Source organism: Pongo pygmaeus, chromosome 20, assembly GCF_028885625.2.
Source record: "Pongo pygmaeus isolate AG05252 chromosome 20, NHGRI_mPonPyg2-v2.0_pri, whole genome shotgun sequence".
NCBI lineage: Eukaryota > Metazoa > Chordata > Mammalia > Primates > Hominidae > Pongo > Pongo pygmaeus.
In genome coordinates, this window is record NC_072393.2 from 12,394,316 (window position 1) to 12,413,072 (window position 18,757).

The 18,757-nt window shown below is 46.1% G+C and overlaps 1 protein-coding gene across 2 annotated transcripts; it reads right to left on the minus strand.

Annotated features, from left to right (window-relative positions):
* Nucleotides 1–1,285: 1,285 nt before the first annotated feature.
* Nucleotides 1,286–15,896, minus strand: ZNF625 (zinc finger protein 625). 2 transcript variants are annotated; one of them, XM_063657891.1, is made up of 5 exons: nt 15,705–15,896; nt 14,773–14,937; nt 4,070–4,196; nt 3,789–3,849; nt 1,307–2,619 (listed from the first exon to the last, which is right to left on the minus strand). In XM_063657891.1, the coding sequence occupies exons 3-5, from the start codon at nt 4,101–4,103 to the stop codon at nt 1,692–1,694; spliced, it is 1,023 nt and encodes a 340-aa protein (XP_063513961.1). In that variant the 5' UTR covers nt 4,104–4,196; nt 14,773–14,937; nt 15,705–15,896; the 3' UTR covers nt 1,307–1,691. The 2 variants fall into 2 exon arrangements, with proteins under 2 accessions (XP_054320045.1, XP_063513961.1); XM_054464070.2 differs by lacking the exon at nt 14,773–14,937 and having other exon boundaries at nt 1,286–2,619.
* Nucleotides 15,897–18,757: the final 2,861 nt, after the last annotated feature.

Consider the following 18,757-nt stretch of genomic DNA (forward strand, 5'->3'; position numbering starts at 1 on the left):
CTACAGTGAGCCAACAGCACACCACTGCACTCCAACCTGGAGCAAGACTCTGTATCAAAAAAAAAAAAAAAAAAAAAAAAATTAGAAGGCTGGAAAAAGATTAGAAAGCTGGGTGCAGTGGCTCACACCTGTAATCCCAGCACTTTGGGAGACACTGGTGTGGATCACTTGAGGTCAGGAGTTTAAGACCAGTCTGACCAACATGGTGAAATCCTGTCTCTACTAAAAATATAAAAAATTAGCCTGGCGTGGTGGTGGGTGCCCGTAATCCCAACTACCCGGGAAGCCAGGAGGTGGAAGTTGCACTGAGCCAAGCTCACACCAACACACTCCAGCCTGGGCAACAGAGTGAGACTCTGTCTCAAAAAAAAAAAAAAAAAAGAGAGATTAGAGGCATGGTGGCTCATGCCTTAAAGCCAGTTACTTGGGAGACTGAGCCAGAAGAATCGCTTGAACCCAGGAGGCAGAGGTTACAGTGGGCTGAGAATGTGCCACTGCACTCCAGCCTGGGAGACAGAGCCAGACTCTGTCTCCAAAAAAAAAAAAAACTCGTGAGAAGGAATGGCATAAAATACGTAGTGTATCCGATAGCCAGCCATTTATTATAGGATATTTTTGAATAGGAACTTTAGCCTTTTGTTTTGATAAAGGTCTTTCTGAGGCAGTGAGTCTGATAATGGCACTTCTGTTATCCCTTCAGTGAGTTTCTTAAAATGAGGGCTTGCCACTTAGGTATTGGGCTTTCAATAGGAGGGAGCAGATTTTTCTGACCTTTCTGTATATATACACCTGCCACTTTGCTGGGCTGACATTATTATTATTATTATTGAGACGGAGTCTCACGCTATCACCCAGGCTGGAGTGCAGTGGCACAATCTTAGCTCACTGCAACCTCCACCTCCTGTATTCAAGCGATTCTCCTGCCTCAGCCTCCTGAGTAGCTGGGACTACAGGTGCCACCACATCTGGCTAATTTTTTGTTTTTTTTTTTTTGAGACGGAGTCTTGCTCTGTCACCCAGGCTGGAGTGCAGTGGTGCAATCTTGGCTCACTGCAAGCTCCACCTCCCAGGTTCACGCCATTCTCCTGCCTCAGCCCCCCAAGTAGCTGGGACTACAGGCACCCACCACCATGCCCGGCTAATTTTTTGTATTTTTAGTAGAGACAGGGTTTCACCATGTCAGCCAGGATGGTCTCAATCTCCTGACCTCGTGATCCACCTGCCTCGGCCTCCCAAAGTGCTGGGATTACAGGCGTGAGCCACTGCGCCCGGCCTAATTTTTGTATTTTTTAGTAGAGATGGGGTTTCACCATATTGGCCAGGCTGGTCTCGAACTACTGACCTCGTGGTCCGCCTGCCTCGGCCTCCCAAAGTGCTGGGATTATAGGCATGGGCCACTGCGCCCGGCCAAACCTTGTATTTTTTTATGACAGAACTGTCTTAAGGTCTTACTGGAGGCGTGTCTCTCTTAAGAGTTATTTCCAACTCTGTGTCCTAGGTCTCTGAGTGAGGCCTCAGCTAAACTACCCCAAAAAATTTTTGCTCTTGGGCTACTGGCATTTATTTCTGAATGCTATCAGATGACAGTGACTGCAGAAGCTTCAAAATAATTTTGTGATGGTTCCCATGATTTGAGGGAAACACATTTTTACCATGATTGGAATCAGTGGCTTCTAGGAATCTTGTGTGAATTAAGCGACCTTCTCGCCTTGGCCTTTCAAAGTGTTGGAACTACAGGGTTTTTCTCCAGTGTGAGTCCTTTCATGGATTTTAAGGCTCGAGGCACATCCAAAGGCTTTCCCACATTGTTTACATTCATAGGGTTTCTCTCCAGTGTGAGTCCTTCCATGTGTTCGAAGGTGTGAGGCAGATCTGAAGGCTTTCCCACATTGCTTACATTCATAGGGCTTCTCTCCAGTGTGAGTCCTTTCATGATATCGAACGGAATTGAAAGAAACAAAGGCTTTCCCACACTGTTTACATTCATATGGCTTCTCCCCAGTGTGAGTTATTTTATGTGCATGGAGGCATGTGGAACTATGGAATGCTTTCCCACATTCACTGCATTCATAAGGCTTCTCTCCAGTGTGAGTTCTTTCATGTATTCGAAGGCTACCAGAATGACTAAAGGCTTTACCACACTGTTTACATTCATATGGTTTCTCTCCAGTGTGAGTTCGTTTGTGGATAAGATACAAACTGAGACACATCAAGGCTTTCCCACAAAAGTTACATTTATAGGGTCCATCTCCACTGTGCATTATCCTGTGTCTTCGAATGCTTGAACGGGAAATAAAGCTTTTTCCACATTCCTCACAATCATAAGGTTTCCCTCCAGTGTGAGCCCATTCATGTGTTCGAAAGTAGGGGAGATCACTGAAGGCTTTCTTACAGTATGTACATTTATATGGCTTCTGTCCATATTCCTGATACTCATATGGCTTGTGTCCAGTGTCAGCTCTGTGGTGCCTATTAAGGGATGCATGACCCACGCTGACTTCTCCACATGATTTTACTCGAGGAGTTTTCTTCTTCAGTATGTCTTCTGGAACCTGGGTCAAAATTTCTCCATGCTGATGATCTTTTTTACTTTCTAAGAGTCTCTCTCCCATAAGACCTCTGTGAACAATGAGAAGTATATCATAATGGGTTCCTTTATCACTGATTTGATATTCATTAATAAGTCATTGCACTTGCATTTCTAACACTGTACAGCAATGTGTAGGCTTTCTGCCCTGTCTGAACATGAACAGACCACATGCTCTACAAGATGGCCCAGCTATACCTGTCATCGAGAAAGATAATATTGATATAGGGCTTCTTAGTACTTTTTAAAAATTTTTTGAGATAGGGTCCCACTCTGTCATCCAGGCTGGAGTGCGGTGGTGAGATCTCAGCTCACTGCAACCTCCATCTCCTGATCTGAAGCCATCCTGCCACTTCAGCCTCCTGATTACCTGAGGCTACAAGCATACAGCATCATGCCCGGCTAATTTTTGTATATTTGCTAGAGATGGGGTTTTGTTGCATTTCCCTGGCTGGTCTCAAACTCCTAGACTCAAGCAATCTGCCCACCTCAGCCTCTTAAAGTGTTAGGATTACAGGCATGCACCTGGGCGCCCGGCCAACACTATTTTCAGGTAAACTATTTTACAAGTACTAACCGTCTTTGTCAATTTTATTGCTTCTGAGTCAGGGTCTTGCCCTTTAACCGAGGCTTGAGTGTAATGGTGCTATCATGGCCGAATGTAGCCTCAAACTCTTCAGCTCAAGCAATCTCTGACCTGAACCTCCAAAAGGGCTGGATTATAGGCTTGAGCCATGATGTTCAGCCTATGTCACACTTAATATATGTTTTTAGAGAATTTTTTTTTTTTTTTGAGATGGAGTCTTGCTCAGTCACCCAGGATGGAGTACAGTGGCATGATCTCGGCTCACTGCAAGCTCTGCCTCCTGGGTTCACGCCATTCTCCTGCCTCAGCTTCCCAAGTAGCTGGGACTACAGGCGCCCGCCATCACGCCCGGCTAATTTTTTTGGATTTTAGTAGAGACAGGGTTTCACCATGTTAGCCAGGATGGTTTTGATCTCCTGACCTCATGATCCGCCCGCCTCAGCCTCCCAAAGTGCTGGGATTACAGGTATGAGCCACCACACCCAGCCCTAGAGAAAATTTTATAAGAATAATATAGTGGAACTTGGCTTATTTCTTGTTTGCTTCTTTTTAACATTTTCTTCCATTCTATGATTGTCTAGAGAGACACTGCTTTCTCTTGTGAATGCGAATTACCTTAGGTTTCTCCTGGGATTTTTGTACTCATCTTCAATTTTCTGATCTTTCCATTTTTTTCCTAAAATACAGAACCAGAAAAATAGTCCTGAATTAGCAAAATTATGAAAAAAGTACTAGATTCTAAGTTCACGGTACACTGCAGCCTTGCAGCATTTATTCATATTCCTATTCCCTGTCCTCACTATTCCCTGTCCACACTCCAAATCTCTCAACACTACTGACAAGCTGGAAACACTTGTTCTCTAATTCACTGAGGAAAGTAATATTGTTACCCTTACCTACAGAAGCCAGGTTCCTGAAGGTTTCCTGCATCACATCTCTGTAGAGATTTTTCTGGGAAGGATCCAGCAAAGCCCACTCATCCTGGGTGAAGTTCACATCTACATCCTCAAAGGCCACTGAATCCTGAAACATTCCACATGTGTAAAGAAACATGGGTGAGACTGACAGCACTGGGTTCCTATACTCTATTCCTACAAAGTTTCCATGGTGCTATGGACTCCAAACATTTATTCCATGATCTGGTCATCAGACTTTTTACTCTGTCAACACTCACTCTTCCATAAAGAAATTCTTTTTTTTAATTATTATTATTTTTTGAGACAGAATCTCATTCTGTCACCCAGGCTGGAAGGCAGTGGCATGATCTTGGCTCACTGCAACCTCCGCCTCCCAGGTTCAAATGATTCTCATCCTTCAGCCTCCCAAGTAGCCGGGATTATAGGCGCCTGCCACCATGAACAGCTAATTTTTGTATTTTTAGTAGAGACGGGGTTTCACCATGTTGGCCAGACTGGTCTCAAACTCCTGACCACAAGTGATCCGCCAGCCTTGGCCTCCCAAAGTGCTGGGATTACAGGCATGAGCCACCACACCTGGCTGAGGCCCTACCAATCTGACTGATAAGAGTCATAACTAACTAAAACAAAAAATCAAGAGCAGAAACCTTTCTTGGAAACTGTGCTTGGGTAGAAAAGCCTGAATTATAATTGATGAATTGCTGAAGGTTGAATGGCAACAAGATTGGAGAGGCAAAAACTCCAGGGTGTCCAGTCTCAACAAAAAGGCAAATATTTATCAAATGTAAAAACTTTTGTGTGAAATGGTGTGAGAGAACACCATCAAGAAAGAAAATGAACCCCCATGTGCTCTATCCAAAGGATGGTAAATGGATCCACCCCTATGCAATAGTATGATGGTGCCTGAAAAAAATAATATAACTACCATTTTTTTTTTTTTTTTTTGAGATGGAGTCTCACTCTGTCACCCAGGCTGGAGTGCAGTGGCAAGATCTTGGCTCACTGCAACCTCAGCCTCCCAGGTGCAAGCAATTTTCTGCCTCGGCCTCCCAAGTAGCTGGGATTACAGGCGCCCGCCACCACATCTGGTTAATTTTTGTATTTTTTTAGTAGAGACGGGGTTTCACCATCTTGGCCAGGCTAGTTTTGAACTCCTGACCTCGTGATCCACCTGTCTCAGCCTCCCAAAGTGTTGGGATTACAGGCGTGAGCCACTGCGCCTGGCCAAAATTAACATATCTTTCAGCAATCTACTTTTGTGTCTACTTATTTTCAATTAAAAAAAAAAATTGAAATCTAGATCTTGAAGACACATTTGAAAACCACTGTTAACAATAGACAACTTTAGGAGGCCAAGGCGGGTGGATCACAAGGTCAGGAGATCAAGACCATCCTGGCCAACATAGTGAAACCCCGTCTCTTCTAAAAATACAAAAATTAGCTGGTGTGGTGGCGGTGGCGTATGCCTGTAATCCCAGCTACTGGGGAGGCTGAGGCAGGAGAATCGCTTGAACAGGGGAGTCAGAGGTTGCAGTGAGCTGAGATCGCGCCACTGCACTCCAGCCTAGCGACAGAGCAAGACTCCGTCTCAAAAAAAAAAAAAAAAAAAAAAAAAAAATGGCCAAGAGCTGCATCAATCCACCTGTCCATTGATTGATTGCTGAATGCATAACAAAAATGTGATATATATATATACACACCTATATATATATACCTATATATATATATATGTGCAATGGAATATTTTTTAATCTTTTAAAATAAAAACCTGTCCCTTGTTACAAGCATGAAAATTTAGGATACTATGCTAACAGCCAAGGTAGTCACAAAAAGAAAAATACAGTATGATTCACTTAGATAAGTCATGTAGAGTTGTCTAACTAAATCAACTGTACAGTTAAAATTACATAAGCTGGTAAAATTTAAGTTTTTTACTTTACAGTTATTAAAATTAATAAAATTCTGTACCAAGTAAAAACCTAATTGATTAAAAGGTGGGCAAAGTATTTCAATGACATTTCTCAAAGATACATACAAGTGACAAATAAGCACATGAAAAAGGGTTCAACATCAGGAATCATTTGGCAGAAGTTTTTTTTTTTTTCAGACAGAGTTTTGCTCTTGTTGCCCAGGCTGGAGTGCAATGGCATGCTCTCAGCTCACTGCAACCTCTGCCTCCCAGCTTCAAGCAATTCTCCTGCCTCAGCCTCCCGAGTAGCTGGGATTACAGGCATGCACCAACACTCCCAGCTAATTTTGTATTTTTAGTAGAGACAGGGTTTCTCCATGTTGGTCAGGCTAGTCTTGAACTGCTGATGTCAGGTGATTTGCTCGCTGTGACCTCCCAAAGTGCTGGGATTACAGGTGTGAGCCACCGCGCCCGGCCCGGCTTAAGTATTTTACACAACAAAGTTTCGAGTGGTTATTGAGTGCTTTCCTCTCATGAAAAGTATTCATAAACAAAATAGAAAAGTTTCCAATGCAGTCATTTATGGCTCTGTGGAAAAATGAAAAACAAAATACTACAGCTGTTTCAAATATATCACAGTGGACACACTGATGAAGATGTCAATTAGAGAGGGGAAATGGGTGCTTTGGAATGTGGGAAGGGAATCAGAAATTTAAGAATTTGTTGTCGTCCCCATGAAAAGGTAGCTGGGGGGGTCTCAAGGACTCCCTCTTTGACAAGGCTTTGACCTTGTCCTACAAAACCCAGTTACAGCAAAGATCCTTCTAAGGGAGTTCAGAGAATCCCCACCCTGACCCCTCCAAACTTGATACCCAATGAAGTTCTGTTACCCCTATTCATAACTCATCAGCTTTTTCTTCTGTAACCCTTGATACCTCACCAAGTTCCATCCTCTCCCTCATTTTACCCTTGAGCTACAGGTTCAATACTGTTGTTGCTGCATGCAAGGTTGAGGTCAATCTCTCTCCCATATTACAGTTCTCATGACCCACATCACAACTGCACAACTGTCCTGAATAAAGCCTTCTTTGACATTTTTAACATGATTTCAGTACAATCTTTTTTTACAATGGACAGGGACTTAGACTTGAAACCCTGCTTCACAAGTCTGGAATGCATAGGGGATAATATGCTCTCTCCCTGTGGGAAGGAAGGAGGGTGTCCTGAGAGTATCTCTCACTCACATATCCAAAACTCTGGGTCAGACTTCTCCTCATGTCACTCCATACACTGGGTGAGATGGGGGATTGTGGATACACCATTACCCAGACAGTGTTCCATGGTGGAGCTCGCCTCCTGCAGTGATGGGACACGATGCCTGGGAGTCCTGTCTGCCAATTCAGCCCTTACCTTGTGTCATAAAGGAGACTGAGGTTCCAACTGATATGGATATATGTGAGGACCAGGTGTAGAATTTTCAAGTTTTTCTTTCATTTGGTGAATACTCTTTGCAATTTATTTCTTCTTCTTCTTCTTTTTTTTTTTTTTAAAGCCTATAGCAAGCAGCAATCTCATGCATTCTGTAAACCATGCAGTAACCAGGCTTGAATCTGCTCAGCTGCTAAGATCAACTGCCTTCTCAGTGGCAAGACCCTATACTCTTGTATTTCTTTTTTCTTTTTTTTTTTTTTTCCTCTGAGACAGAGTTTCACTCTGTCATCCAGGCTGGAGTGCAGTAGTGCAATCACAGCTCATTGCAGACTTAACCTCTGGGGTCGAGCACTCCTCCCACCACAGCCTTCTGAGTACCTGGGCTCACTGGAGCATTCCACCACACCTGGGTAATTTTTTTTTTTTTTTGAGACGGAGTCTCGCTCTGTCGCCCAGGCTGGAGTGCAGTGGCGCGATCTCGGCTCACTGCAAGCTCTGCCTCCTGGGTTCACGCCATTCTCCTGCCTCAGCCTCCCAAGCAGCTGGGACTACAGGCACCCACCACTACGCCCGGCTAATTTTTTGTATTTTTAGTAGAGACGGGGTTTCACCGTGTTAGCCTGGATCTCCTGACCTTGTGATCCTCCCGCCTCGGCCTCCCAAAGTGCTGGGATTACAAACGTGAGCCATCGTGCCTGGCCATTTTTTTTATTTTTTGTAGAGACACGGTCTCACTATGCTTCCCAGGTTGGTCTTAAACTCCTAGCCTCAAGAGATCCCCTTACCTCAGCCTTCCAAGTTCTGGGATTCCAGATGTGAACCACTAACCTTGACCATACTCCTGTATTTCTTCATTGTGTCTTTCAAAACAGAAAAGCTTAAATTTTAATGTAGCCAAAATTACATACTTTTTCTCTGTTCCTAGTGTTTCTCTTGTCATATTATAGAATCTTCTTCCTAAACCTAAGATCATGAATATTTTTGGGTGGCACATTCTGTAGCAACAAGAGGGTGAGGTTCTCCTTTGTTCCAGAGGAGGATGAGACTGGTGTTTTCTGCAGGCTAATAAGGAAATGAAACTCACCATACTATGGAGGATAAAAGTATATAAATTTACACTATAACAGTATAATGCCACATAGGCTAATACCGTTTATATGTGGCACTTATATATCATATACACGTTACATGTAATATTTACCAATTACCTACCATAACTAAACCATATACTATATATAAATGCAACATATGTACATGTATATGTGTATATATATACACACACACTATATCCTGTACTAGAAAATGCTAGATTCTATTAAAATACTGTACATGAATATCTCCTTTAAATTTCAAAAGAAAACACCTCACCAATATATTGGAAAAGAGAATCCTATAACAATATCATACCCTGTGACAAAGTGGCATTCAATTCAGGAAAGCAATGCTGCTCTCACCTCTGAAAATCCATTCATGCAATACACCATAATAGTATAGGATCAACAGCAAACAACACAAGAACATCGTAACAGATGCAGAAAAAGCATATGACAAACCTCAACATCTCTTCATGATAAAAACACTCAGCCGGGTGCAGTGGCTCACACCTGTAATCCCACCACTTTGGGACGCCAAGGCGGGAGGATCACAAGGTCAAGAGCTCGAGACAAGCCTGGCCAGCATGGTAAAACCTCGTCTCTACTAAAAAATACAAAAAATTAGCTGGGCATGGTGGCATGTGCCTGTAATCCCAGCTACCTGGGAGGCTGAGGTAGGAGAATGGCTTGAACCCAGGAGGCGGAGGTTGCAGTGGGCCGAGATCGCGCCATTGCACATCCCAGCCTGGATGACAGAGTGAGACTCCACCTTAAAAAAAAAAAAAAAAACCTCAATAAACTAATAATACAAAGTAACTTCCTTAACCTACTATAAGGTATACATAAAAAAATACTAAACTACCCTCATTCATGATGGTGAAAGACTAACTGCTTTCTCCAAAGATGAGACACAGACAAGGATGTCTGCTCTCATGCCTTCTACTCAGCTTGGGAAAGGAGATGCTACTAGGCCAACTAGGTCAGAAAACAAAAGCCTAGGCGGGACGCGGTGGCTCACGCCTGTAATCCTAGCACTTTGGGAGGCCGAGGTGGGTGGATCACGAGGTCAGGAGTTCAAGACCAGCCTGGCCAAGATGATGAAACCCATCTCTACTAAAAATACAAAAATTAGCTGGGTGCAGTGGCAGGAGCCTGTAATCCCAGCTACTCGGAAGGCTGAGGCAGGAAAATCGCTTGAACTTGTGGGGAGAAGTTGCAGTGAGCCTAGAATGCGCCACTGCACTCCAGCCTGGGCGACAGAGTGAGACTCCATCTCAAAAAAAAAAAGAAAAGAAAAGAAAAGAAAAGCCTTCCAGATTTATAGTAAATACACATGCACGGCTGGGCGCGGTAGTTCATGCCTGTAATCCGGCACTTTGGGAAGCCAAGGCGGGTGGATTACCTGAGGTCAGGAGTTCAAGACCAGCCTGGCCAACATGACAAAACCCTGTCTCTACTAAAAATACAAAAATTAGCCGGGCATGGTGGCGCAGGTCTGTAATTCCAGCTACTTGGGAGGCTGAGGCAGGAGAATCGCTTGAACCTGGGAGGCGGAGGTTGCAGTGAGCTGAGATTGTGCCAGTGCACTCCAGCCTAGGTGACAGAGGGAGTCTCTGTGTCAAAAAAAAAAAAAAAAAATACATGCAGTGATTCTGGCAGGCATATAGACTTTGTCACTGCCCATACTGGTGTACAAACTGAGGCAGAAATACAAAAAGGCAAAAGATTTATGTTAGTTTTATATTTCTTTTTTTTGACAGAGTCTCGCTCTGTCTCCCAGGTTGGAGTGCAGTGGGGCAATCTCGGCTCACTGCAAGCTCTTCCTCCTGGGTTCACGCCATTCTCCTGCCTCAGCCTCCCAAGTAGCTGGGACTACAGGCGCCCGCCGCCACGCCCGGCTAATTTTTTGTATTTGTAGTAGAGACCATGTGAGCCAGGATGGTCTCGATCTCCTGACCTTGTGATCCACCAGCCTCAGCCTCCCAAAGTGCTGGGATTACAGGTGTGAGCCACCGCGCCCGGCCTTAGTTTTATATTTCTATAAAGAAATACGTGTGGCTGGATAATACATAAAGAAAAATTTACTTGGCTCATGGTTCTACAGGCTGTCCAAGAAGCATGGCACTAGTGTTTGCCTGCCTTTAGGTGAGGGCCTCAGGAAGCTTTTACTCATGGAAGGCAAAAGGAGTTAGGGTATCACATGTAAAAGAGGAAACAAGGGGTGGAGGAGATGCCATGGTATATTTTTTTTTTTTTGAGATGGAGTCTCGCTCTGTCGCCCAGGCTGGAGTGCAGTGGCACGATCTCAGCTCACTGCAACCTCCGCCTCCCAGGTTCAAGTGATTCTCCTGCCTCAGCCTCCCGAGTAGCTGGGATTACAGGTGCCCGCCACTGTGCCCAGCTAATTTTTGTATTTTTAGAAGAGACAGAGTTTTGCCATGTTGGCCAGGGTGGTCTCAAACTGCTTACCTCAGGTGATCAGCCCGTCTTGGCCTCCCAGAGTGCTGGGATTACAGGCGTGAGCCACCGCACCCAGTCACCATTTTTTAAACAGTCAGCTCTCCTGTAAACTAACAGAGCAAGAACTCCCTCATTATTGTGGGATGGGCGCCAAGCCATTCATGAGGGTTCCACCTTCATGGCCCAAATACCTCCCACTAGGCCTCACCTCCAGCACTGGGATCAGATTTCAACATGAGGTTTGGAGGGGTCAAATATCCAAAACATATCAAGACTCAAAATGGTCAACACAATACTTATAAACAACGCCTGACAAAAAGACTTCATATAAACCCACAGTCATCGGGACAGTGTGGTATTTCGAAAGACTGCATAAATACATCACAGAACACAATGGAGAACTTATAAATAAATAAATGGCAATAAATAAATACAAAAATTAGCCGGGTGCAGTGGCAGGCACCCGTAATTCCAGCTACTTGGGAGGCTGATGCAGGAGAATTGCTTGAACCCAGGTAGCAGAGGCTACAGTGAGCCGAGATCATGCCACTGTACTCCAGCCTGGGCAACAGAGTGAGACTCTGGCTCAAAAACAAAACAAAACAAAATAAACAAATCTTTCATAAACGAGCCAAGGCAACTCAATAGATATACTACAGTCTTTTCAACAAATGGTACTGAAACACCTGGACTACTATATGCAATGAAATGAATGAGATACAGAATGTACGACTATCATAAAACTGACCCAAAATGCATCATTTACTCAAATGGAAAATGCAAAATCCGCAACTTCTAGACATAATACATGTGAAAATCAAAACAGCCTTGGATTAGGCCGGGCGCAGTGGCTCACGCCTAAAATCCCAGCACTTTGGGAGGCCAAGGCAGGTGGATCACAATGTCAGGAGTTCAAGACCAGTCTGGCCAAGATAGTGAAACCCCGTCTCCACTAAAACTACAAAAATTAGCCGGGCGCGGTGGCAGGTGCCCATAATCCCAGCTACTTGGGAGGCTGAGGCAGGAGAATCGCTTGAACCCAGGGGGCAGAGGCTGCAGTGAGCCGAGATCACGCCACTGTACTCCAGCCTGGGCAACAGAGTGAGACTCTGTCTCAAAAAAAAAAAAAAACAAAACTTGGATTTAGCAATAAGTTTTCACATACCACACAGAAGCATGATCTGTGAATGAGAAAATTAATACATTGGGCTTCATTCAAATTAAAACTTTCTGTTCTGGGTCGCATGCAGTGGCTCACACCTGTAATCCACCACTTTGGGAGGCTGAGGCAGGCAGATCACTAGAGCTCAGGAGTTGGACACCAGCCTGGGCAACATGGCAAAATACCGTCTCGACGAAAAAAAAGAAATTACCCGTGCACGATGGTGCACCCCTGTAGTCCCAGCTACTTGTGGGGCTGAGGCAGGAGGATCGCTGGAGCCTGGGAGGTTGAGGCTGCAATGAGCCAAGATTGTACCACTGCACTCCAGCCTGGGTGACAAAGTGAGATCCTGTCTCAAAAAATAGCAATAATAAATAAAAATAACAATAAAAAAGCTTTCTGTTTGGAAAACACACTTACCATAATGAAAATACAGGCTGCAGACTGGAGCAAAATATTTGCAAGATACCTATCTGATGAAGGACTGGTACCCAAAAGATAGAACTCCCAAAACTCAGTAAGAAAACAACCAACCAGTCAAAAAATAGCATGCCATTAGAGAAGAGCAAATGAAAACAATCAGGCACCACTGAATTGTTGTTGGGTGCAGTGGCTACAATCCAAACACTGACATCACCAAATGCTGGTGAAAATGTAAAACCTATTTTGAGGTTTAAAGCAATGTGATTCTGGGGTTGAATCATCTGACTGGCAGTAGTAGCATAGCCAGCTGGAACCTTCCTGTCCCTGAGTATAGACTGTCCTTTCTTACCTATATATATATGTATATATATATATATATATTTTTTTTTTTTTTTTTTTTTTTTGAGACGGAGTCTTGCTCTTTTGCCCAGGCTGGAGTGCAGTGGTGCGATCTCGGCTCACTGCAAGCTCCGCCTCCCGGGTTCACGCCATTCTCCTGCCTCAGCCTCCTGAGTAGCTGGGACTACAGGCGCCCGCCACCGCACCCAGCTAATTTTTTGCATTTTTAGTAGAGACGGGGTTTCACTGTGTTAGCCAGGATAAGTCTCGATCTCCTGACCTTGTGATCCACCCACCTCAGCCTTCCAAAGTGCTGGGATTACAGGCGTGAGCCACCACGGCTGGCCCTTACCTATATTCTTTTGTAAAATATTGAAAATGCCTGAACAGAGCCAGGAAGGGCCTCTTTTCTCTTGATCTTCATTATAGATTAACTTTCCTCTTACCTTTCTCACACAAAGACTTCACGGCCATCACAATGTCTTAAGCTGGAATGTCAAATTCGATAATGGCTCACTGCAGCATCAAACTCCTGGGGTCCAGTGATCCTCCTGCCTCAGCCTCCCTTGTAGTGGGAACTACAGGTGGGTGCAACCACACCTGTCTAATTTTTCTATTTTTCTTTTCTAGAGATGGGTCTTGTTGTATTACCAAGGCTGGTCTCCAACTCCTGGTCTCAAGCAATCATCCTGCCTCAGCCTCACAAAGCTGGGATTACAGGTGTGGGACACCGCACTAGGTCAAGAGTTTAACTTTTAGCTCCGGAGTTCTAAGCCCATTTCCCTAGAGTCTGTATTTTCTTGAATGGCAATTCTCAGATTTTCACTTGAATAATCTCCTTATAATAGGAATCTGATCATTTCAATCATTTAAGGTAGAAAAATCCAAACAAGGTGACTACATCATTGTAACCAATAAAGTATTTTTTGATTTTTATTCTAATGCACCATATAGAAGCCTATCCTTCGACCTGTAAACTAAAAACAAAAACCTAAGCTCCCCATCCCACCCCAATCAAGTCAACTGAGTGGCTCTTTACCAAGGGGAGGCCCCCTAAAAAACTGAAAGTTCCCAGTTATGTCAGTAAGGGAGATCAGACACTCCACACTCCCTTCTGGAGTTTAGACGCAGCAACTGACCCACATTCATGTTAAAATAGACATAAGACCTGCAAAGAGGCCGGGCACAGTGGCTCAGTCCTGTAATCCTAGCACTTTGGGAGGCAGAGGCAGGCAGATTATTTGAGGTCAGGAGTTCAAGACCAGCTTGGCCAACATGGTGAAACCCCGTCTCTACTAAAAATACAGAAATTAGCCGGGTATGGTGGCGTGCACCTGTAATCCCAGCTACTTGGGAAGCTGAGGCAGAATTGCTTGAACCTAGGAGGCGGAGGTTGCCGTGAGCCCAGATTGCGCCACTGCACTCCAGCCTGGGCGAGAGTGAGGCTCCATCTCAAAAAAAAAAAAAAAAAAAACAACCTGCAAAGAGACACCTTGTGCCTATAAATACTAAATTGCAAACAAGACCTAAGGCCATGCAAGGCAAGGGTTAAGTCACGCCTTAGAATTCATAAAATCTAGTGAAACATATCTGTTTTTTGGTGGGGATGGAATCACATGGCAGGTAACGGACTCCCTTCACTTAAACATTCCTTCCTACCCCTTTCAAATTTTAGACACAACTTCACACTCTCAACCAACTGCCAACTACAGAATCCCTCAACCACCTGTGCCTTCTAAGCCCCGCTTCTACGTGTCCTGCCCTTTCAGCCTTCCATGCCTTGATTCATGTTTTTCCCTGCAATTCCTGTCTCGCTGAAATGAATAAAACCAAACTGCCATCGAACCTCCTGGGGACCACTTACTCGAGGCTACATGCGGTTGTTTCCCTTGGTCACGTTCTCTCATATTCGGCGTAGAACATAGTTCAAGTTATTTTGCAGAGTTTTGCTCTTTCCGTTATCAAACCGCAAGCCATGACTGGGTGTTTCTCATTCAGGAAACATTTCTCATTCATTTTTTTCAAACTCCTATTCTGAGAAGCAAAACTCTTTAATTTTTAAGAGGACTCAGTTTAGTTTGTTGCTGTTGTTGTTGTTGTTGTTTTGTTTGAGACAGGGTCTTGCTCAGTCGCCCAGACTGGAGTGCAGTGGCGCGATCTCGGCTCACTGCAGTCCCAATCTCCTCCCTCAAGCGATCCTCCCACCTCAGCCCCCCAGTAGCTGGGACTACAGGTGGGCGGCACCACGCCCGGATCATTTTTTAAAAATTTATTTTTAATAGAAACGAGGGTCTCGGTATGTTGCCCAGGCAGGTCTCGAATTTCTGGGCTGAAGCAGTCCCCCCGCCTCAACCTCCCAGGCGTGACCCACTGCGCCTGGCCTTCAATTTAGCTTTTCAGGATAAAAGGCGGGACTGGGGACCCCGCAGCCCACCGCTCCTCCCACACGAATCCCACACCCGAGGCAGGATTGCCTCCATGACCCTCCCGTGGTCTCCGCACAATCTGGGGAGACACGGGGCTACGGACGCGGAGCTCCCCAGAGAGGGCTCCGGGGCCGGGGCCGGGGCCGGGGTCGCAGTAGCAGCTCAGGGACGGGACAGGATGCCTGGGGTCCCGGCTGCCGGCCCAACCCCACCCTGCGGCCGAAGGGACCGAGGGCCGAGCTACGCCAGGGGGACTCCGCTCTGCAGACCCGAAATCGCTGCAGGGAGGCCCGGGTCCTGCTAGAGCCGGTTCGGGCTGGTTCCTCCCAGCCCCTCCCCCGTCTGGGGACCCCCGGCCCCGCACACTCACCATTTCCCTGTTTCCAGGTGTCCTGGCCTCCTCTCCACGGATCCCTTTAACAGTCCAGTCACAGTGCGGGCGATGGAGCGACAGAAGCTATGGCGGAGGCACCCGGTCCCTCTCGGGGCCGGAAAACCCAGATCCCGACCTCCCGTTGGTGCAAGACCCCTGGGAGTCAGGAGGGCGGGAATGCGGCCTCCCCTTCCCCGGATGGACAGTTGGCAGGACCCCGCCCCAGCGCCCCTGATTGGATGAGGCTCCAGTCCCCGTCCCGTCGGTCCTGAGTGACAGCGGAAGCCCTGGGTAACAAGGCCTGGCAGAACTGAAATGACCTGTTCCAACCACAGATTATCTAAGCGAGCTCCCTCCCTGCGTCTTGCTCTTTGGGTATTTGCATTTCAGCCAAATTTGCTCCAAATTGCTAGAGGGGGCACCGTTGTCTTCCTCACTCAGTGGGCTGTCCCTGCTCCCTTGTCCTGCACAGGAAATTCCAGACTCAGAGTCCAGTGGAGGTGAAGGAAATTAAAATATTTTACACCAAAATATATTTATTTGACGGATTTTGAAATGGCTGTGGCTCGGCCGCAAAAAAAAGTGGCCTGGCAAAGCTGTCTTTGGAGGGGGGAAATTTGCATCTGCAGAGAATCTCCATTGGTGAAACCATGCCCTCTCCCCCTTTATTTATTTCCCTTTATCCAATCTAGAAGAGATTGTGACCCGAACACAGGCAGGGTGCGGAGTTTCACGCCTGTAATCCTAGCACTTTGGGAGGCCAAGACTGGAGGATCGCTTAAAGCAAAGAGTTAAAGACCAACCTGGTCAACACGAGAAGACCCCTGTTTGTTTTTTATTTTGTTTGTTTTTTTAATTTTTATTTATTATACTTTAAGTTCTAGGGTACATGCGCACAACGTGCAGGTTTGTTACATATGTATACATGCGCCATGTTGGTGTGCTGTACCCATTAACTCGTCATTTACATTAGGTGTATCTCCTAATGCTATCCCTCCCCCATCCCCCCACCCCAGACCCCTGGTTTTAATATTTAAAAATCTTTACGGCCGGGCGCGGTGGCTCACGCCTATAATCCCAGCACTTTGGGAGACCGAGGCAGGCGGATCACGAGGTCAGGAAATCAAGACCATCCTGGCTAACACGGAGAAACCCCGTCTCTACTAAAAATACAAAAAATTAGCCAGGCGTGGTGGCGGGCGCATATAGTCCCAGCTACTGGGGAGGCTGAGGCAGGAGAATGGCGTGAACCCGGGAGGCGGAGCTTGCAGTGAGCCGAGATCGCGCCACTGCACTCTAGCCTGGGTGACAGAGCAAGACTCCGTCTCAAAAAAAAAGAAAAAAAAAAGATCTTTACTTCAATTGTATTTCCCTATATAAAAGTCTTCCAAGGGGAGCCAGGTGCCGTGGCTCATGCCTGTAATCCCAGCGCTTTGAGCCAGCAAGATGGGAGGCTCACTTAAGACCAGGAGTTCCAGACCAGCCCAGGCAATATAGGGACAACCATAAACACCTCAGAAGTCAGGAAATGGTGAGTGCTGGGGGGATGTCCCGAGACTGGGGAGCAAGGTGCTGGACAGGAATCTGCTGTGACGGGACCCGGGCCGGTCCCTGGCGACTTCGGGACAGGTGGACTGGAGTCTCCCTGGCGCAGCCACCGCGCCCGATTTAAGAGAGAATTTAAAAGAGAATTTTCAATGGCTAAATTGCACATGTACATCTCCTGACACAGAGCACCTGGTGACAACCATCAACTGTGAAGGTCAGGGAGCTGCTGAAGCAGAAGAGAGTTCATATTTCATTAGTTTTTTTTTTTTTTTTTTTCTTTTTGGAGACGGAGTCTCGCTCTGTCGCCCAGGCTGGAGTGCAGTGGCACGATCTCGGCTCACTGCAACCTCCGCCTCCCGTGTTCAAGCAATTCTCCTGCCTCAGCCTCCCAAGTAGCTGGGACTACAGGCTCACACTGCCACGCCCAGCTAATTTTTTGTATTTTAATAGAGACAGAGTTTCACTGTGTTGCTCTTATTGACCAGGCTGGAGAGCAATGGCACGATCTCGGCTCACGGCAACTTCCGCCTCCTGGGTTCAAGCGATTCTCCTGCCTCAGCCTCCCGAGTAGCTGGGATTACAGGCTTGTGCCACCACGCCTGGCTAATTTTGTACTTTTAGTAGAGACGAGGTTTCTCCATGTTGGTCAGGCTGGTCTCGAACTCCTAACCTTAGGTGATCCGCCCGCCTCGCCCTCCCAAAGTGCTGAGATTACAGGCGTGAGCCACCGCGCCCGAGCTTCATTAGTGGTTTTACATAACAGTTTGTTAATGTCGAAATAATAGTTTGCTGGCTTCTTCATTTTCTCAAAGGAATAATTATCTGCCAGTTTTAAAATCCACTTAAACTGTCTTGAAATTTTTCTCTTCTACTTTATGGTAAACACAGGAGGAAAGCAGGGACTCTGCTGGATTCTCATTCGAGCACTGGGATTGAGGGTGTTTGCCTCATGGAACTGAACAATGTGGGTGAAAAGCAGGTGGAAAACTTGCAGGGGCAGCATAGCCTGAGGCCGGTGATCCACGCTAAGACCAATCTGGAGCCTGCAAAGGGAGGGAAAGGGAGCTCCCCTGATTGCTTCCTGGGCAGCCTGCCTTCCCCTGTAGGTAGCCTCCAGCTGCTCAGAACAGCTCCAGGAGTGTGGATTCTGAGAAGCTGCAGAGCCCTGGAAAGCAGGAACTTCACAGGCAAATGCACATGCGGGTTTCTCTCCTTTCTGAGGTTGTACCTTTAGTTTCCCAAGGTAGTTTTCTGGAAAACATTTTTTTTTTTTTTGAGACGGAGTCTTGCTCTGTCACCCAGGCTGGAGTGCAGTGGCGCGATCTCGGCTCACTGCAACCTCTGCCTCCCGGGTTCAAACGATTCTTGTGCCTCAGCCTCCCCAGAAGCTGGGATTATAGGCGCCTGGCTAATTTTTGTAATTTTAGTAGAGACGGGGTTTCGCTATCTTGGCCAGGCTGGTTTTGAACTCCTGACCTCAAGTGTTGGGGATTACAGGCATG